We start from the raw sequence: 22,515 nt of genomic DNA, 5'->3' as shown, positions 1-22,515 counted from the left end.
AAATTTCCTCTAGTATAGCTTCCTCTACCCCCTTCCAAATAACCATCCCATAAAACAAAATTTTTTTGGTATCTTAGCTAGTCTGGAAGTACCGCAACTTCATGGGCCCATTTCTAATACTGAACAGTAAGGAAGTCTTAAATCTGCTCGATTTTTCTGAACTGGACCACATAGCCCCTCCTTAAGCAGCATAATAGTCTCTGCTCCTGGGGCTTATCATATTAGTTCCAGACGTAATGTGGACACCTGATTGACTTTAGCCCTAAGGTAGTTCAAAACCCCCAAACTCAGGTGATCCATCAGCCTAAATTTGCCCAGTAGTAGGAATTACAGACATGTACTACCGGCCACAAATAATATTTTTAAAGGGGAAAAAAGATTTTAAAAATAATTTAATGGAAAAAAATTAGCAAAATTGGTTGCTACATCAAAAAAAAATTCTGAAAATGTGTGAAAAGTACCACATCCATGTATATCCCACTTATATAAAGAGGTAGAGTGGGTGTGTCTTCTCATTCCTTCTTTGGAGTCATACCTTTTCTTTGTAATTTTGCAACATTCACTTTCGATTGTGTTTGTTGCATTTATGTTGTAGACATTCTTATACAGTTTTCTTGCCTCTGAAAGGCTTCACTCCAAGTCAGTTCATACAGATCTTTCCATGCTTCTCTATATTTATCACATTCAGTCATTCCTTAGAACAGAGTACTGTTTCATTATATTTCATATTCCACCTTCCCCCAATTAGTAGACATCTACTTTGTTTCCAGTTCTTTGATATCACAAAAAGTACTACTATAAACTTTTGATATATATGGGGATTTTCTTATTAGTGGCTTCCTTAGGCTGTAAGTCTAGTGGTGGAATCTCTGAGTCAAAGGGTTATGAATATTTTAGTCATTTTATTTGCATAATTCAAATTGCTTTTCAGAATGGTCATCCCAATTCAGAGTTCCACCAATAATATATTAATGTTCCTATCTTCCCATAATTCCCCTTTCAGGAAGGAATATGAAACTAGAATAGAAGTCTTACTGGTGAGGTACCTGAATGAAGCCTTCCATAACTTTTTAAATTGTTCTTGGAAAAGAAAAATTGATGATAAAAAAGAAAGAGAACAGCATCTAATTAAAGTATACATGTATAATTTGTTTTTTAAAATATTTTTATGACAAACTTTACATTCTTTATGAAATCTTTTCTTTTTCTCTTTCAGGATGATCTTGGAAAAAGAGGGTTCTCGTTCTTTGTTCAGAGGATTAGGCCCAAATTTAGTAGGAGTGGCCCCTTCCAGGTAAAAAAATAAAAATAGTAAGCAAAAACACTGTTTTTTCAAGATAAATGAACTTTTAACAATTAAATGGACTAAAAGCACTATAAGGAAATGTTTTTTTAGAGTCTTTTATCTGCTTTAAAAGAAAAAAAAATACATTTTCATACTGTATTAAGAAGTTCAGGGATAGTGGGGTATTGTGGCCACCTTTATCTCCTTTTTTTCCCCAACATAATCCACTTTCCTCATAAATACTAATAAGAATAATCATTTAGATTAACAATTGAAAGAACACATAATTTAAGATATAAAATATAAATCCTTTGTATGGGGGATCTGGGTACCAATGAGGAAAGTATCTACCAAAGAAGTCCTTGAATTTCTACACCAGCCAACCTCTTTAACTCTTTTCTTTGGAAATCTCCCTGTCTTTAGCTATCCTTCCTAGGGAGCTATATCTTACCATCATTTATTTGTTCTTCCATACCTGAAACCTTGATGTATTTGACTCTTCCCTACTTCATGTCTTTTGGATTCTGCTTTTTCAGCATCTTTCAGATCCTCCTCGTTTTCTATTTCTACTCCCCTAAAGTGGACTCATTAACTCAGTCTGGGACTCTTGCAAGCTCCTCCTGCACTTCTCTTCCCCTGCTATAACCAATCCTTCATACTTTCTGCCAGACTACTCTTCCTTCTGAATAGAACTAACAATATCACTGCTCTGCTCAAAACCCTTCAGTGGTTCCCTATTTCTTACTAAATAAAGTTTAGATTCAGTAGCCTGATGTTCAAGGCCTTCCAACCACCTGTCTTATCATATTACTGAATTTTCTTTGCCCTCCCATTCATACCTGTATTTTTCTGCTTCTGTGTCTTTGTTAATATTATTTCTTCCACATATCTCCCCTATCACTCTTCCTGTTGTAATCCTATCCATCTAGCCATAGAATAGAAAGAGTACTAGGATTTTAGAGAAGGCCCATACAGACCTTCTCAAGTGTCAGACCAGAGTAGTACCGTGCATGAATTCATTGAAATGCAAATAATTCAGAAAGTATGAAATAAAATATGTTAATTGCTTTCTGAGTCAACAAATCTAAATGATTTAAAATTTGTGATTAATTCTACACATCCATATGTGGGTATCAGAAGGGTGGAGGGGAGCTTATTTTTTTCCTTAAGTAATTTAACTGAAGTCAGTAGTGGTTTGAAATTTTCTCCAGACAGACCACTGAAAGAAGATACCTACAGAAAGGAACATATCAAAATGTATAAGGAAATGCCATAGTTAGATTTAAAAATTTTGGTGGTATCTCTTCAGAGGATCCTGTTTTAATAAAAGAAAAAACTTTGTCATTGAATTGAAACACCATGGAACTGGGTAGATCCATAAATTTTAGCTATAGATCTTTGCGTTTTTAAAAATCTGAATTACATTGATAGAACCAAAAGTTCCATCTTTCTTTAAGTTTGAAGAATCACAAGCATTTATTATGCCCTTACTATGTGCCACTTGTTGTTCAGTCGTTTTCAGTAGTGTCCAACTCTGTGAGCTCATTTGATTATGTGCTAGGCACCATGCTAAACACCAGGGACACAAATGACAAGTCTCCCTGCCCACAGAATATTTAAAATGTACATACATAGGTACATACAGAGCTGATGCAAGATAACCTTAGAAGGGAAGACACAAGCAGTCAAGGGAATTGGGAAAGTCCTCCAGAAGTCAGAATTTGGCCTAAATCTTGAAGGAAAGCCAGGGGCAGAGGGAGAATATTCCATGCATAGGAGACAGCCAGTACAAAGTCAAGGACACGAGAAGGAGGTGACAAAGACAACAAGGAAATTGAGTGTAGCTAGACCGTTAAGTGAGGAGTAATGTAGAAGACTGGAAAGCCCAGGTTGTAAGGACACAAAATCCCCCTTCCTTCCTCCCTCCCTCTAAAAGGGGAGTTTGTAGATAACTATGGCTAATAGGGAATCACTGGAGTTTTTTGGATAGTAGACATGGTCAGGCCTGCACTTTAGGAAAAATCATTTTGTTGGTGTTTGTAGGATGGGGAAAGGGGCAAGACTTGAAGCAGGGAAGTTGATAATAATGAAGACAGAAGATGGAATAAAGAGTTACAGTGATGGAAATTAAATAACAAGAATTCTAAAAGGTGGAAGGCAATTTAATGAAGCATAAGGATGGAAAATGAAAGGCTGCCTTCAGGCAAATCATTAGTGCAAAGTTTGTTTCATTGTATGCTGCTGATTATAACTATGTAATATTGCACAAAACTTTATTAAGAGGTTATTTTAAATTCAACAGTATCTTCTTGTTTGGGTTAATATAATAATAATAATAATAATAATATCTGATTGTAATTTTTATATATTAGTTAAGAATAAAGTGTTCCATTTAAATTTTACTTTGTGAGTTTAAAGTACAGTAATCTGAAATCTCTAGGAGACTTAACTTTGAAGGAAACAAACAAAATACATTTTACTTATCTGATTCGTGACTATACATTTATTCTAAGGAGTGAAATGCACTTAATAGATTATGAATCTTCATTATTTCCATGAGAATTAATAACATTTTTCTCATCTGACTTTGGACTGTAGGATCTAGAGCTGGACCAGACCACCATATAATTTAACCCTTTCATTTTACAGTTAGGGAAACTGAGGCCCCCAAAAGAAAAATTAATTGTCTTAAGTTTATACACACAGTGAATGTGACAAACAAGGCTTAGAATGCAGATCCTGTGACTCCAGAGTCAGTGTTCTTTCTAGCTTATCATGCTGTAAAGGCAGAGATTACAGCAAAATGTATGGATTAGGTCAATATACATACATACCAATTGTACTTGAACTTTTTGAGCTAAACTAAAAGTATTTGGCAGGGCTTTTTTTGTTTTGGTTTGGTTTTCTTGAGGGGGAATATTTGGCAGTTTTTTACAGAAATGAAGTAAACCAGCTCATTGTTTCTAACTCCTGAGTTAAATGGTCCTTTACACAAGTTAATCTCCTTTACATCTTGAGACATGATAGCAGTCAAGATGGTGCTTCAGGTTGTGTTTGATCACAACTATTGTCTTGTTCTTTTTTTAAATTACAAACCATTCTTCCCTCCTGTTTTCTACATAAAATCCAGATTTAATGAAACAAGATGGAAGATATGGACAGGGGTGCTTTCAGAAGTCTTTTGGTTTTGCACTAGACTTAGGGAAAAGGAAGGAAGCTTAAAAGTGTCAGGGGTTTCTTATCTCTGGAAGAGATCACAAAGGTTCAACTGTAGGATGTAGGGGTAATAGGGAATCTAGACCCACTAACTGGGAGTGGGAATCCTATAATACCCATTGTGAAATTCAGTGCAATCTGTTATTTGTATCTGTGGGATGTATGTGTGTATGGATGTATGCATATATTTGTATATTTATAAGTATAAATCTCAAGGTAACATAGCAAAAGAACAAGTATTGGGGGGATACCAGATTCAGAAGTGTCAGAGAGTTCAGAGGCAAAGGATGAAAGGAAACTATCAATAGAGAGGATGAGAATGCCATAGCACAGGGATTATCAAACTTTTTGATCTCAGGACCCCTTATACTCTTAAAAATTATTGAGGATTCCAAAGAACTTTTAATCATATGGATTACAGTGCTTGGCACATAGTAAGCACTGTAAAAATGTTAGATATTATTATCAGCATGATGATAATGTCTGTTGATGTTTACTATATTAAAAACTAAAATGACAAAATTTTAAAATATTAACAGTAAACTCATTATGTCTGGAGATAACATTTTTATGAAAAATAACTACATTTTCTGTAACAAAAAATTCACAAGAAGAGTGATATTTTACGTATTTTGGCAAATCTCTTTAATGTTTTGCTTAATAGAAGATAGCTGAGTTCTCATATCTGCTTCTACATTCAATCTGTTGCCATATGTTGTTTTCGTTGAAACACATGAAGAAAGTTCAGCCTCAGATATATAATTGGAAAAGAGAGGACCATTTTAATAGCTATGTAACATCTTAGTATTATTATAAAAATAGTTTTTGACATTGCAGACCCCACCCCCATCCCCACCCCGAAGAGATCTCAGGACTCCCACATGCCCTTGGACCACATTTTGAGAACTACCACCATAACATATATTTTGGTAGGAGATTGCAAATATAAATTGATTTCCTCAAAAAGGAAGGGAGGAAATGAGCATTTATTAAGTGCTTATTATGTGCCAAGCAGCTAGATGGCACACAGTGGTTAAAGTACTGGGCCTGGGGTCAGGAAGGCCTCAGACCCCCACTAGTGACCTGGGATCTGGGACTTAAATTTTATCTACCTTCCTTTCCTCAACACTAAAATGGAGATGATAATAATAGTGCCTACCTCCCGGGGTTGTTCTGAGAAGCAAATGAGGTCTCGATTGTAAAGCACTTTAGCACATAGTCAGTTCTATTAATAAATGATTATTCTCTTCCCCTTCTTCCCCTAGGCACTAAGCTAAGTACTAGAGATACAAACACTTGTGATCCCTTCCTCTCTAGGCTACACTCCTGATTTTTTGAGTTTCGCTCTGCTACAAAAACCTCTTCACTCTAGAAGTTCCATACTCCCCTGGACTTCTCACTTTGGAAGGGTCCCTCCCCAGCATGGCCTTTCTCTGACTGTCTGGTTCCTCCCAGAACCTCCATTCAAAGGACACCAAGGCCAGCCATGTCTATCTGCATTTCTCTCCAGCCTTCACTAGTGATTCTGGACTTTGTCTACTAGGCCCCAGAAACCTCTTTACTCTGTACTTCTCACATCTGACAACTATCTTCTAAGGAAGATGCCTCGCCCTTTTATGTACTGTCTTCAAGACCACATTAGAATGTAAGCTCCTTGAAGGCAAATACTGCCTTTCTGCTTGTATTTGTATTCCCAGCACCTAGTGCAGTGCCATGAACATAGTCAGCTCTTAATAAATGTTTATTGACTTGATCTCAAAAAGAAGCAAGGAGGCAGCAAGGTGTGATGGAAAAGGCATTGGGTTAAGTGTCAGAAGATCTCCATGCAAAGCGCAGCCCTACCATTTGCCATCCAGGTGACATTGGAGAAGCCACTTTACTTCTTTAGGCTTTGATATGTGAGAGTTAACTAAATCTATGATGTAAAATCCTATTAATCCATTCATTTGATACTTTTTAGTTAATTTGCATTGTTCTGACTTGTTTTTGTTTTGTTTTTTTTTAAATGGGGCCAAAGTTTCCATTAAATGTGAGGACTTGGCTTTCTGTAGCCAGAATATCTACACAGTCCTCTGTATGCTACTTGATAGCTCTGTGACTTGGGAAAAATTACTTTGTTTCCCTGAGCCTCAGTTTCTTATCTGTAAAAGGTATAATGCTTGTAATACGTACAGCAGAGAGCTATTTTGAGTACAGTGCTTTGTAAACCTTAAAATGCCTTAAGCCAATATTAGCTATTTTTATTGCTGCATAAGTAAATTGAGGTAGGGGGTGGTTGGTACAGTGGACCCATGTAATCAATGTCAACTTGCAGCAAGTTCTTGAAATGCCTAAATTTTTCCTGACAAATTTTAAGTGATAGGCCAAGCCAGTTCACTTGAGGGCTACCCATTCTAACCATTATGGAAGAGAGCCCCTACATATAGTAAAACAGTACTACACTAAAATAATAACTGACTGACTAGATTAAAGTGTTAGGTTATGCTCTCCTCAGAAGAAGAGCTAACACAGATAGCCGAGATTATTGAAGGATAGAAATTCTTTCATCAGGAAGAGCTGACAGGAGAAATTAAGTGCATAAACAATGGGGAAATAATTTCTTAGATTTTAAGGCAATTGTTTCATACCTTTAAAAAACATCAGAACTGATATAATGGGCAAGATTCACATTGACATATAAATGATATATTGAAGGAATAGTTCTTCCCTGGAGTAAGTTCATGGGATCCATCATAGATTTATAGCTGTAGGGTACTTCAGTTGAGTCCCTTGTTTTATAAATGAAGAAACTGAGTCCTGAGAAGGTTAAGTGACTTGCTGAAAATTTACCGGTGGTAAAATATCAGAGATGAAATTTTAACCCAGATCCTCCAAATCTAGGACCCTTTCCATTGCACCACACTTGATGTAAAGCAGGTAAAGCAGCCATGCCACTGACCTCTACAAGTTCACACATGCATTGACTTCAGAATAATGTGTAAAATTGTCATACTTTCAAGTATAACCCTCTTTCCCAATTTTTAAAGAATTTTAATTAAATTGTTTTTTTAATAATGTCATAACATTTGTTTAATCATGTGGATTTTCTCCTTTTGTGAATTTTCTAATGCTTAAAAATACTTCACCTCACATGTCTATGATGCTTTATCGCTTTTAGAGCATTTTCCTTATAATAATTTAGTCAACTAAAGAGTGTTGGCTATTAGTCTCCCCATTTTGCAGATGAGAAAATTGAGTCTTAGGTCAAATAGCACATGGCAAACAAGACTTGAGACCAAAATTTTGTTGTGTAAGTCCATTGCTCTTTAAATTGCCCCATGAAAAATAGTACTTCTGAAATTAAAGTTAGATTTTCTACGAAATGTTCAGTTTGCCACATTTTATTCCCCAACCTTTGGTTACATTAGACAGTGCATACGTATTTTTGTCTGTCCTCTATACCTTGATAAATATGTTGTATCATCATTTAATAATTATTTTGCCTGTTAAATTATTTCATTACTTAGGTCTCATACCTAGTCTACTTCCATAAGGATTATGAGATTTTAAAGTTAAGAATGCCTTTATTCATCAGATATTTGCATTGCTGTCTTCTTTTTTACATTACCATAATTTACCCTCAATATCCTTTCCCCCAGTAACCCTCTCCCTCCTGGAGAGCTATTTCATATAACAAACAGTATTTTTTTTAAAGAGAAGAGGAAGAAAAGCACAAATGCTTAATAGATCAAAAAAAATCTGAAGACGTGCAACATTTATGGACCTCCCACTTCCTCAAAGGGATGGGTTGGGGATATCTTCTCATATTCCTCCTTTTGAGTCATGCTTATTCTTTCAATAATTTTGCCACATTCACTTTTGATTTCTGTGTATGTGGTTGTTCCTTCCATTGCATATTTATACTGTTATTACTGTTTTCTTGGTTCTGTTTCCTTCACATTGCAATTGGTTCATATAGATCTGGGTATTCATCATTTCTTATGCTGCCCAGTAATCTTGCATTATATCCATGTACACAATTTGCTTAGCCATTTCCCAACTGATTGGCAGAGGCTTTGTTCCCAATTCTCTGCTATCACAAAACTGAACACTGGTCTGTGAATTTCATTATGCTGAATCTCTCTCTTGCCTAGTCTGTTTCATTGATCTGTCTTTGTATGTTTTAATCAACACCGGATGGTTCTGATGATTACTGCTTTATAGTTTGAGGCCTGCAAGTGCTATTCCCCCTTCATTCTTCCTACTTTTCATCATTTCTGTTGATATCTCAAACCTTTTATTTTTCCAAATGAATTATTATTTTATCAAGTTCTATAAAATATCCCCTTGGTAATTTGAGCGATACAGCATTAAAAGTTTAAAATAACTTTAGTATTATTGTTATTTAAAAAATACTGACATGGCCCAGCTATAAGCACGGAATACTCCTTGATTCAGGATGTAGTTTCTTAAAAATGGATATAACTTTGATGATATGGTAGTGAAAGAAAATACCTGATGAATAAAGGCATTCTTAACTTTATATGGTTTTCATTGCCAAAATTCCTTGCCTGTTGGTTTAAAATGTTGCCTATCTTTAAAGTAACAACATTACTATTCATATCTGAATTCTTATTTTTAAACGTGCAGAGAAAAGCAGTTCCTAAATCAGCATTTCTTGTGGTTCTTGTTTCATTAGTTCATGCAGTTAAGTAAGTTTACTCAGCAATCAAAAAAAAATCAGTTAGCTTGTTTTCCAGTAGCCATACCACATTTGTACACTTCAGTAAATTTATTTAACCTTAAAATTAGCCTATTCCTGGTTTTTCCAATTATCAGAACCTTGTTCAAACATTTTGTTTCAGTTGGGCAATTGCTAAATAGCCTTAACAGCACTTTTTTGTTTGATCAAGTTGAAAAGATGCTAGCAATACAACATCTATCATGTACAAGATAAATAGCCTTAAGAATCTTTTTTTTTTCTTTAAGCTAGACTACAAAAAGTGCTTTGTCATTTGTCTAGGAAAGAAAATGTGTTTGCAGAGCTAACAGTAACCTAATGTTTGTTTATTGTATATTTTGTTGGCACTTTAAATTTATATATTTATCATTTGAAGTCATAAATGAAACAAGTTGGGGGCAGCTAGATGGCACAGTGAGTAGAGCACTGGCCCTGGAGTCAGGGGGACCTGAGTTCAAATGCGGCCCCAGACACTTGACACATGTACTAGCTGTGCGACCTTGGGCAAGTCACTTAACCCCAATTGCCCTGCCAAAAACAAAAACTAAAAATAAATAAATGAAGCAAGTTATATTCACCTATAATATAATTCAAATTTTATTTTAATTTTAGAGCAATATACTTTGCAGCTTATTCCAATTGCAAGGAAAAAATGAACAATGTATTTGATCCTGATTCTACCCAAGTTCACATGATCTCAGCTGCAATGGCAGGTAAGGATCTGTAACTTTGTTTTTTTTTTTAACTTAACTCTAGAGCCCTGATATGAAATGAACTATGATGAATATAAATTGGAAAAGTTAAGATAATTAATCTATTTTGCTTTGTTTAATGCAGATAGTTATAGATTTTTACATTAACCAGTATCTGATGAAGAATATTCAATGGCATATCAGTGTGCATTTTTTTGTATGGGAGAATTGGAGAAATTTGATCAAGTTAGGCTAATGGTAAATATTTATATTGTCTTAAATATCCTTTTGAAGACTTAAAATTCAGTTATATGTATATTTTTAAATCCAAGTATCACTTGCATTACAAAACTGTGTAGCTGTAATTCATTATTCTCTCCTCCTTGATTTTTATTTGTTAGCGCATTTTTCCCTGTGCTGCATGTTTTGGCTTCTGCCTGAAATGTGCCGGCAGTTCTTGGTAAAGTATTAATTTGTCCTGTGCTTAAATGCTGCAGTTTTTTTTTTTGTTTGTTACATTTCCTCATAGCTGATATTGAATAACAAAAATGGTCAGTGGATGTGTTTACAAGATGAATGGTGGGAATATATTTTAAACACTTTATTTAAACCTGGGTAGCATTTTTTTTTAATAAGGCATAGATTCTTTGTAAATGCTTTGCATAAAAATGTTTCCAGGAATTTTCCCAACCATAACTGCTCAGTTAAAACATTCGATGTGATAGCTTTTACTATTAGAATAATTAACATTTCAGAGTCTCTCTACAATCACATTGCCGAACAGATGGGCTTTTGGTTTGAAATCAGCCATGGTTCTGAAACGACTTGTCACCATGCATGGCAAACATAGCCAATGTCTCTCACCTGCCCACAGGATGAGATTTGATACTTTAATACTTTATCTCAGATAAAACTATGTTGGGATGCTTCCAGGAAACTGAAGTAAACTTCTACAGAAGTTTACTTTTGTCAACTATGATTTTTTTCTTATCTGTCAGTCAACCAACGAGCACTACTGACTGCCTACTGTGTGCTGCTTTATCTATTAACTACCACCTCACTTGTGGTTTTTTTGTTGGTTTAATTTTTTTTTCAAGCTAAAGATAGTTCAATTTGTTTATTTTGGACCATAATGCTAAGTAAAGGATAAACATTAGACTATTTTAACAAGCAGTTTAAGTTGAAATATTCACTTCTTTAAGTTTTTGAATGATAGTCATTGATTGTCACACAGTAAGTCTAGCATATATCTTATGGAATTTTTAATAGTATTTTTAATAATCATTGAATAATAGAAGTTTGGAGCTAGAAATCTTAAAAGATTATCTTGTCCAATACCCTCATTTTACAGAATAAGAATCCTTGGACTATTTATTTTATTTTATTTCCCAAAACAAATTTCTTCATAGAACTTTGGAGCTAGCAAGGATTTTAGAAATCATGTAAGTCCATCACTGATAGATTAAAAAAGTAAAAGTTTACTTATCAAATCGCTTGCCTTGTCAATGAGAAGAGAGGGGAGGGAGAAAATTTGGAACTGAAAGTTTTTTAAAGCTAATGTTAATGTTAGTGTTTTTATTTGTAACTGGGGGAATAGTAAAATATTAAATAAATTTTTTAAAATTTGTGAAGGTTAGAAAGGTTAAATCATTTGCCCAAGTCATTTAGCTAGTTAGTGGTAGCCAGACTTAGAAAACTAGGCCTTCATGAAGGATTCTTTAAAAAGAAAAGGCTAAAATTTTAGCAAAAGAATCATAAAAATCTAACAGTGATGGAAATTAAACTGTTTAGTATCCTCTTGAACATTTTAGCACTTCTGTACTCAAAAGCTACGTCTGGAAACAACCACTGCATACTTTCTACTTGACAGTTTTGCTAGTATTTAGCCAGCTGAAGAGTTTCCTAGTTTATAAAAAATATACAACAGGAAAAGAAAATAAATTAAATATCAAGTTGATCTTTAAGGCCTTTTCCTGCTCTGAATATATGTCAATGATTATTAAAAATAAAAGGCCATGAAAACATTAAGACATTATGGGTAATTATACTATGTACATAAACGATCATTTATGAAATACCCCAACACAAATAATTAATTATGCCAAGGTTATGGGTTGTAGACATAGTTTTATTCAGCTAAAGTACTTAAAAATAGTGGAGTAATTTTTTTAATTAATAGAAATGCTAGTAAACTTTATAAAAATATATGTATTATGAATATATTTAGATAGTTTCCTTTCTCTTTCTCCTCCCTTGCCTCCACTCCAAACAGATTTGAGAAAGTTTCAGAAATGTGTGAACTTTTAACTTACATTGCTTTAGACTGTTTATAACAAAGTTTTTTTCCTTGATTACCTGTCTTCTTTTTGTTCAGAGAATTATAAAGAAATTTCTGATGTTGACATCATTTGAAGTCATGAAAATGAATCAGCTCTCACTTTAAAATTTTAAGGACAGATATTGTAATATAATGTATTCAGACCACAGATGTAGGTTCAAAATAACTTCTCATTGTAATGGCTTAGTACATGTTTCACATTACAAAAAAAAAATAGTACAATGGTTACTTCGTCCTTTTTCCTGGGCATGAACGGATGTTGATTCATTATCTGTCAGTGTTCTTTATGATGCACTGCAATTATTTCCCAGTGTGAATTCCTTGATCCTTTTAATACATTGATTAAGATGTTTATACCTGTTTTTGGAGATCATTTCATTGTGCACTCATTGTATTCTGAGACTACTACTATTTATTTGCAGTTATGTTTTTCTGAGAATTGTGATTCTAGGGCTTCTTTACAGTATTCATGAGCGTTAACATTGAGCTTTGCAGTTATATACTTAACCACATGATTGATGAAACTGAATGGCCCCATGCAGATTCATTAAGGTAGCTTTTTTTTTCATTCTTGAAATGACCTAGTTCAGTATGCTCTAGATATTCTCCAAAAGCATTTAAAGTTCTATAAATATGAATGATTTTGTGACTCAAAGTGCTGGAAGTAGATTGCTGTGAAAGGCATTAAGCAAATTAATGTAGCTACTCAAAAAATGCTAACCTTGTCACTTTAGGCAATAGAAAATCTATTAAGCAACAATTGGTGGTATTGCCTGCAAGATTTTATTTAACAAAACTGTATTTAAAGCACTTTGTACTATATACTGGAATACAAAGATGAAAGAAGATAGTCTCCCTGCCCTGAAGTTAATAATCTAATAACTGTTTATACACATAAGAAGTAACCATCTAGTGCCAAATTATTTTTAAGGTTAGGATTTAGCAAAACACTGTAAATGCCTTTATTAATCTAGGTAGCTTCTGAAATCAAAATTCATTTTGTATTTTAATTCTTTTCATTTAGTATCAGTGTAAGCTTCTTGCGTTTCCTTGGTTTTGTTAAATTTTCTTAATCAAACAGCTTGTATAAAACAGACCGGATTTCTCATTTTTACTCAATTTTTAGGTATGTTGTAATACTATTTAGAAAATTTTCAGCATTCTGAAATTGAGACCTAAAAGTTTGATGCTATTTTTACTACTGTCTTAAATATTTACATATATTTCAAAAAGAACAGTTAAAATAACAAAAATGATTAAAGAAACTTCTTTCATAGAAAAATTATTCTTGTCTTAATTCTAAATTTAACAGACATTAAGCACCTTCTGAGAGACAGCATAGAACAGTAGATAGACACTAAACTTGATATCAAGAAGACTTGGGTTCAAGTTCTCCATCTGACACATGTTCATTATGTGATCATGGACAAGTCACTTAACCTCTCAATGCCCCCAGGTAACTCTCTTAAGACCATAAGGTGCAAACAAGTTGCCTGTCTACATTAGTACAGGAAAAGTCCTTACACTGTTGAAATCACAGGTCCATATTCCTTCGTGCCTCCCCAAAAAAGCACCTTCTGTCGTGTGTTTTCCTAGGTGTTGGGGAAACAACAAAGACAGTCCTTGTCTTCAAGAAGCTTATAATCTAATAGTCATTCAGTTTAGAACAGGGCTGTCCAACCTTAGGTTTTTATCAAAACAATAGACAATAAACTTTGATTTGCCATTTTAGTGGGAGCTTTGCAGTAGCTCGGCTTCCTTTACTAAAGCATTTATGTAAATTTCTATGCTTGTAGGCGGGCCACATAAATCACTACGGGCTGCATTTTGGACAGCCCTGAATTAGAATATAAGAAGGAAAGGGTGTCAGATGAGCTTAACTTTTTTAATACTACATAAAGCAGCTGTTGGAGGTGTGGTATGGGTATGTCTATATTTACATTTAAATGTATATGCATATACGTTTCTCTATGGAGAGTGTATAGTAGAAAAGCTTTTTATTTATGACAACTTTAGAACATTTTAAAAATCATTTCACTTTTTATATTCGTGGTTCAGGAAAATGAAAGGTAACTTTTAGTCTTCTGTAGTCCCTTTTCGGTAGATAATAAATTCAAATAGAAGTTAATATTCAGTGTATAATCAATATATAACCATTTGGAGCTTCTTATACCTAATAGATACTGTATGCATAGAGATAGCCTTCTGCACAAAAGTCAAATAGTTTTCAAAGTATACTATTTCTGCTTAATCTAATCAATGATGAGTGATATACTTAATTTTTTTTATTAAAATAAGCTTTTTTATCAAGAGACTTCAATGAATTTGTACACAAGTTTTCTTAAATGTTGATGGCTATTCATTCGTTTAGCTAGATATATTTCTTATATGTGGATATGTCTTCCTTTTCCTTTTATTTCCACTCTCTTAAAACAAAATAATAAAAAATATAGGGGGTTAAGGTTTGGACTGGTGATTTCATCAATATAGGGAACTCAAATGAAAGAACTTGTTCACCTCATGCAGGTTGACACCTTGTCTGCAACTTAAAAGAGTCTTAAAGAGTTGCCTAGAGCACTGAGAAGTTAAGTGACTTGTCCTGGGTCTTACAGCCAGCTTATATCAGAGGAGACACTTGAACCTAGGTTCTCTTGAGTCTGAGGCCAGCTCCACAGCCACCTCTCTAGAGAAACAAAAAAAAATAGCCTAACACTTTCTAAAACCATATGTTTTCTTTTAATGAAGACTATCCACGATCCAGAAACTCAAAGACATTCACAATTACTTTTATAGGACCATTCATATCATGTACACTACTTTAAAGAATTTTTATTAAAATTACTTATAAAGTTCCCTCTTTTTTTTGAGATTTTTATGTTGATTCACTAAGCAGGCATATTTCTAAAAGTGGTTCACCAACTCCACTAACAATGGATAGTCTTGGTAATAGAATCTTAATGGGCCCTCCAGAAAGCACATTTTTTCTCTTTTTCCCTTGACAAGGTTAACATTTTTTTAGTAAATTGCAGGTTCCTTTTTCTTTTAGGTAAGTATTTAACATCTCTTAAATGAACTGCTGCAGATGGCAGAAATTTCAGTACTCAGTGCATTTTTTTAAAAATCTGTGGCCTGTTCTGATATTTTTTCTTTTCTTTTTTTTAAACTTTAAAAGAGTTAGATCTCACAGTAAATAATTCTCAAATCCTTTCCAATGGGATTCAATTTGTACACATGTATCTGATGGAGGTCACTGCTTGTTGTTATGATACAGAAAAGCCTGTGTCTATTTTAGGCATTTACTGTACATTTCTCCCGTGAAAAGAGTGAGATCCTGTCATCTCATGCTCCCCATCCGCAGGTCACTTCCTGTAGAAATATGGACTAACTTAAACCTCGTGAGTACTGAACTGAGCGTCTCTTGCAGCCTCTAGTATAAGAAACACACATTTGGTTTTTAATAGTTATGGAATAAGTAGAATGAAGGCAAACATTTTTGTTTTCTAGATTTGTATGTGCATTATCTGAGAATGTGTAAAATCAGTCTTAATCATTTTGTAGTAGCTTTTCATTTCAAAGAAGTGTTGAAGGGAAGGATCCAGGTACCTTTCATTAGTTAGACAGTGTGTGTATATATATATATATATATAGTAACAATTTTTGGTACCTAGCTTGACCATTGCAGTTTTGATCCCAAAGCAAAATTTAGGGTGCCATATAGCAATACTTACAAAAATTTAGTACACCTTAGTAATATTTAATTATTCAACAGGAAGGATAGTGTGTTCTGGTATCATAGGTGACATTTAACTAACAGACCACTCTTCTGGATATTTTTTGTCTTACAACTGAAATTTCCTAATCAAATGCAGGATAAGAATACCTTGGATCTTAGCTGTTTTATTTCTTAATTATTACTTGTTTGTAGGTGGGAGGAGTGTTTAGAAAAAATTTCTTTTCTAACTAGTTACATTAGTACCCTAGTACATTAGCTGTTTATTTTTATATGTAGGTTAACTAATCCAGACACATATCGCTAAAAATGCAATACTGCAGGTATTTCTCACTTAATGAAATAGATATTTTTACTGTAGTTTGACATAAAGAACATTTCTGTTATAACTTCTCTTTGATTTCAATTACACAGTCAGACATGTTCTGTTGAAGAGAAACATACATTTGTTCCTGGGGATAATATAAACCATTCTTTAAGAATATATTGAACCTTTTAAAAATACATATTTAAAAAGGAAACATATATAGTAAAATACTACCCATATATTACTAGTTCATTGGAACTTTACAATATCACTATTCACTACAGAGCAGAATGCAAGATGAGATTAATTTATCTTGAATTCCCCCGTTCAGTGGGATTTTGTGACTGAAATTTAAAAAGAGATGGCGTTACCTTATATATCCACAACATCAGTGCTATAGTTAGGTTCTTTTGTGCTTAGACTATTAACAGTAACATGCTGTACTCAGTAAGTCACAAAATAATAAGGCTTTAATAGCTTGTAATATCAGAAACTACCTAGTACATTCATGTGTCTTATGTTTTGTGCAAGAAACTTTACACTTTGACTAAGGCCTTTTTAAACAGCTTCCACCTACCTTAATCACTCAGAATTCTGCATTCCAAGGTAATTTTTGTATTTTTTTTTGCTGGTTTCTTTCCAAACATCTTAATCCAGTAATACTTGTCTAATTAATTATATAATCCTTGGACAGGAAAGAATTCATAAAGCTAAGGACTAAAATCCATTCCTACTTTAGCATTAGAACCTCACTTTAATGTTTATTAGTATAGTTCTCCAAAAATTGACTACTTTCCAACAATGATCTGAAAATCAGTGGATCTTGCCTGCATTGACCATTCTGTCTCCACCATGATGGTTGTTAACTGATGGCTAGTGTCCTCATTAGGGGCTGTTCACAGATCAAGATGTTGTTTGTTGAGCGTGGGAAAGTGCTGATAGTTATGAGAGTTGGGCAGTCCACCTGACAGCAGCAGCAGGGACAGTATGACAGCATGGGACTCCCCCACATTCCGTAAGTTTGGTGGGTGTTGTTCCTTAGTTAATTTGTGGCTTAAAATTCCCTAATTTTGGAATTTAAGTGAATTTCAGTTAAGTGAGGAATACCTGTAGTTTGCTTCATAACTTTTAAGTTTACCAGAGAGGATATGTTTTAGATTAGAAAGCTACTGTTCTTTTTAAAAAGGTTAATTGTTTTGAGTAATGAGGGGGAGGCAGTATGTTACAAAAGGAAGACCACTGAACTCAGTCATTAGGACTTGAGTTCAAATCCCAGCTCTGTCACTTAATACCTGTGTGACTTTGGGCACATTTCTTCTCTCTGGGTCTTAGTCTTCTCTAAATAAAAGGAGGAGGATTGGACTAGATGACCTCTAAAGGTCCCTTCTAGCTCTACGACTACTATTTCACCGTTCTGATCTTTTTAAATATTTATTTTATACTTCAGACCCCCTACTTAAAGATTTTTGTATCTTAGAATAATATCAGGGGTAGGAATTTGGATATCAAGCTCACATTTTTAGAAATAGACTATAATTTGCATTTATTGATACTTAATTTTTAAAACTGTGCCGATAGGCACTAGCATGTTCAACTTAGCCCGTTTTCAAATAAATGCATTAATGTAAAAATAATATGAGGGGGGAAAGCATTTTATTTTGAAACAGTGATATGAAATTTTTTTGTGTGATACAAAGGGGTCCCAGTTTTCTTATAAAGCTTCAAAATGAAGAAATTGTTATTTAAAATTTTTAAGAGCAATTCTTAAAAGCCGTGATGAGCAATGCATAATGCTTTGTTCGTGTATGCTGCTTGGCGGTTTTAAACTAACAAACCTTTGACTTTGCTGTGTAGACATTAGTTATGCAAATAAATAAACGAGGAAATGATCATTAATTTGGGATGAAATTGGAAAAGGTATTGATGTCTAAAACTTGCTTCAAAATACAATTCTGGTATGTTTAGTTGGTCCTTTTCACATAGGAAAATGGGATTCAAAAGAGGAAAAAACTTTGAAACATTGACAGTTGCAGTTAATGAACAAAATGTTTAAACAGTTCTGAGTGATTGTTTCATGTTTTCTTTTCTCTTTCCTTTTACTAAGATTATTTTTATTAAAGTTTCCCATTTGTAATAAAAAAGTATTCCTGGCAACTTCCCAAACACTTAAAAATACTCATTTTTAATATCAACTTGGTGTTTCTAGAGTTATTAATCCCAGTTTTATGCACACATACTTTAATGACTAAAAGGAATATTAGGAGTACCCAAAAGAGTACTTTTAAAAAGTACTTATTTAGTACTTAAAAATAAGTACTAAAATACTTAAAAATAAAGAACTGAAGAATATGCAATCTACACAAAATTGTTTTAACAGTTTTAAATTTGTTATTATATTCTGCATGTCACTGAAACAATTTTTCTCTTTCTTTTACTCCCTCACCCAAGAACATTTTCCTTTTTGCTAAATAGAACAACCCTTTGGGTGGTCTTCAGCTATGTTTACAATGTTAAAAGAGTGGCTTGAAAACAGTCTTAACTGGTTATTTGGCATCACGTGGGAGAGAGGGCTATTTGATTGAATTCGGCTTTTTAAAAATTAAATTGGTCAAACTATTTTGAATATTATAGACATAGCCATGCTGACCTTGATAGGTTTATAGTAAGATTTTTCAGAACACTGCCTACCTACAGTTTTATGTTGCAGTATCGAAATAAATTACAGCACAAATCTTATCCCAAAAGGACTCTCTTTAGCTATTAAGTGGTACTGTAACATTAAAACAGTTAAGATCCTTAATAATTTTTGCCAATGGGTATTCTAATTTTTTTTATTTAAATTAAACATATTGATTGAAGAAAAATGGCAAGCAATTCTGTGAAATTTATGTAGCTGAATATTGTTATTCATATGTACATCAAGATTCCGTTTTGCACAGATACAAAGCATGCTTTGTAGATGCCCCTTCGTAATACAATGCTGTGTTTCACAAGCTCCTTTCTTTCCTAATTCTGGGAAGGTGTCAATTAATAGACACACACACACACACACACACACACACACACACACACACACACACACACACACACACGGTGTAAATTGCAATTTACTGTCTAGCTGTTCATTCCTCACAGGAGACTTGATCTTAATGTTCACATTAGTTAATGTATACTACTGTAGCCTTAAAGTTAACTATACTAGTTAACTTTACCCTGAGCTTCTTTTTTCATTGGTTGCAGAAGTGAGAGAAAAGCACTGATTTTTGTGGGTATGTCTTTAAGCAGATAAAAAAATAAATATGATGTATTAACCTTAACATAAATAAAGCACAGTAGTTTGTATAAATAGCAAATAACCTATTACACCATTATTTTAACAATATTAATATTTGTATGTTTATACATGTATTCATGGAGCCAACCAATAGTCCTTATTTTTGCAAGCCCTGGTGAAACACTGAAATATTAGCAAATATTTGACAGAGTTAATGAAGTAGCTATTTTAGAGATAGTAAGTTATGATGTTTATCTGAATCTTAGTAGCATCTGTTCAGTTTGCATGCTTTTTAAACTCCTGGCTAAATTTCAAATGATAGAATGTTTTTAAATAGGTACAATTGTAGCTCCTTTTAAAAATATTTTTTAGTAGAAATTGGTTCCTGAATGAATTTTAGTTTAGGAAAATAAAAGATACTCTCAAAGAGAGCTTGTTAGATCTGGGGAAGAATTTATATGCATTTATATTTTGCCTTTTGAAGACTTATTTACCTAAAATCTGAATTAGAAAAATGTATTCGTATAAAATAAATTCTAAAATAAAAAAGGAAAAAGTTTTAAAGTAGTCATTTAAAGAATAGCCTCCATCAGCAAAAAGTTACTTTATGTGTTATGGGTTTTTTTAAAATTCAGATTAATTTAATGTTCTTCATTATTACAAGAACTAATTTTAACACATTTGTTTAGGTTTTACTGCAATTACGATGACCAACCCCATTTGGCTCATAAAAACTCGGTTACAGCTTGATGCAAGGTATGTAATCCATTAAAAAGGAATTCATTGAAATCACTTTTCAGTTAGAGTATTGGCTAGTTTTATATAAAAGTCAGTAGAAAAGTGGAGAGAGCTAAATAAAAATTAAAGGCATTTAAGAAGCTGTTCCAAATTTTACTCACCATGTTTGTCAATTTTATAGTATTATTTACAGATAACACAAAATTTGGAGGGATTGCTGATTTTTTTGGAGGACAAAATTGAAACTAAGAAGATAAAACTTCATAAGGAGAAATGTAGAATCTCTTATTTAGATTCAGACAATCAACCATCCAAGTGTAAGGGTAGAGAAGAAGTTCATGTTTTGTTTTTTTAAACTAAATAAAACCTACATGTTTTATTTGACTGAAAGTTCAGTGAGTCAGTCACACAGTGTGATATGACAGCCAACGAAGCTAACTAGTCTGACTAAATAAATATACTACGCAGAGTTTGGCAGAGCACTTCTGGAGCATTGTTTTCACTTCTCATTGACAGTAAGAAAGCTGATCATTGGTTTGATGAAAGAACGTGGGTGCCAACCCCAGCTCTGCCACTTCCTGTGTGACTCTGAGCAAGTTGCTTACATATGTTTTATGGGCCTCAGTTCCCTCTATATGTAAAAGGAAGGGGTTGGAATAGATGACCTCTAACATCGCTTCTAACTCCCAGGCTAGATCTGCAAATCAGATCAAAAATGTTTAAAGACCATTTTTCTGGAAAGTCAGCCATGTGTAGAATTTTTTTGTCTATACTAATTAATTGCCCTACAACCACTGCCTCACCAACAACCTATTACGTGGTTTTAACAAAAACAACCAGACTTTTTATAAGAATACAAGTCATTCCTGAATTGATAAATGGTCAAAGGATATGAACAGGCAGCTTTTAGAGGAAGAAATCAAAGCTATCTATAGTATAAAAAATGGTCTAAATCACGATTAGAAAAATGCAAATCAAAACAACTCTGAGGTACCACCTCACACTTATCAGATTGGCTAATATGACAAAACAGGAAAAGGATAAATGTTGGAAAAGATGTGGGAAAATTGGAACACTAATGCATTGTTGGTGGAGCTGTGAACTGATCCACCCATTCTGGAGATCAATTTGGAACTATGCTCAAAGGGCAATAAAACTGCATACCCTTTGACCGAGCAATACCACTTCTATGTCTGTATCCCAAAGAGATCACAAAAAATGGGAAAAGGACCCACATGTACAAAAATATAGCAGCTTTTTGTAGTGGCAAAGAATTAGAAATTGAGGGGGAGGAATGTCCATCAATTGAGGAACGGCTGAACAGGTTGTGGTATATGAATGTAATGTAATAATACTATTATGCTATAAGAAATGATGAGCAGGCAGACTTCAGAAACACCTGTAAAGACCTGTATGAACTGATGCTGAGTGAAAATAAGCAGAACCAGGAGAACATTGTACACAGTAACAGCCACGTTGTGTGATGACTGACTTTGATAGACGTAGCTCTTCTCAGCAATGCAAGGATCTAAGACAACTCCAAAAGACTCATGATTAGGGGCATGAGAAAGAACTATAGAGTCTGAATGCAGATGGAAGCCTACTATTTGATCTCCTTTTCTTTTGTGTTTTGTTTTGTTTCTTCTTTCTCATGGTTCCTCCTATTAGTTCTAATTCTTTACATCATGACTAATGTGAAAATGTTTAATATGAGTAATAAGTAGAGCCTATATGAGATTGAATGCCATCTTGGAGAGGGAGAAGGAAAGGGAGGGGGAAAATATTTAAAACTCAAAATCTTGTGGAAGTGAATGTTAAAAACTAAAAATTAATTAATTGAAAATATTTTCAAGGAAAAAATCCAACCGGACTCCTGGGAATTTCTGACTCTTAATTATCTTTGCTTAAAAGTTCACCAGGATAACTTGTATTACTAGAAACCTCAGCTGCAGTTGTAGCCAGTGGCAGTACTTTTTTAATCTCTCCTACCTTCCTACTGTTATTGGATCATCACTGAAAGGAAAGAGTAATGTGATAGTTTCATGTATCCATGAAGAGAAAAATCCATAGACCAAAAGCGTTTAATAATCACTGAGGTAGTTACCATCATGGTTGGAGTTTGCCACCTACCTGACTTAAAAGGATAGTGCCACACCGTTTTCATAATTTCTTCAGTACTCAGGATCTGAGATGTGAGGCTGCTATTGGCGATCTC

The 22,515-nt window shown here is 33.8% G+C and overlaps 1 protein-coding gene across 2 annotated transcripts in view; it reads left to right on the top strand.

The window, feature by feature from the left end:
• SLC25A36 (solute carrier family 25 member 36) overlaps positions 1-22,515 on the top strand; it is a 46,949-nt gene that overhangs the window by 12,023 nt on the left and 12,411 nt on the right. The window contains exons 3-5 of one of the 2 annotated variants that reach the window (XM_036745412.1): positions 1,217-1,294; positions 9,834-9,934; positions 20,252-20,318. In XM_036745412.1, the coding sequence (XP_036601307.1) occupies positions 1,217-1,294; positions 9,834-9,934; positions 20,252-20,318 (246 nt within the window). The remainder of the gene's footprint in view (positions 1-1,216; positions 1,295-9,833; positions 9,935-20,251; positions 20,319-22,515) is intronic. The other variant, XM_036745413.1, reaches the window with a different exon arrangement.

The sequence above is a fragment of the Trichosurus vulpecula genome, chromosome 2, assembly GCF_011100635.1.
Source record: "Trichosurus vulpecula isolate mTriVul1 chromosome 2, mTriVul1.pri, whole genome shotgun sequence".
Lineage (NCBI taxonomy): Eukaryota > Metazoa > Chordata > Mammalia > Diprotodontia > Phalangeridae > Trichosurus > Trichosurus vulpecula.
Note: the sequence above shows the minus strand (reverse complement) of the source record. Positions and strands in the feature narration are given on the sequence as shown.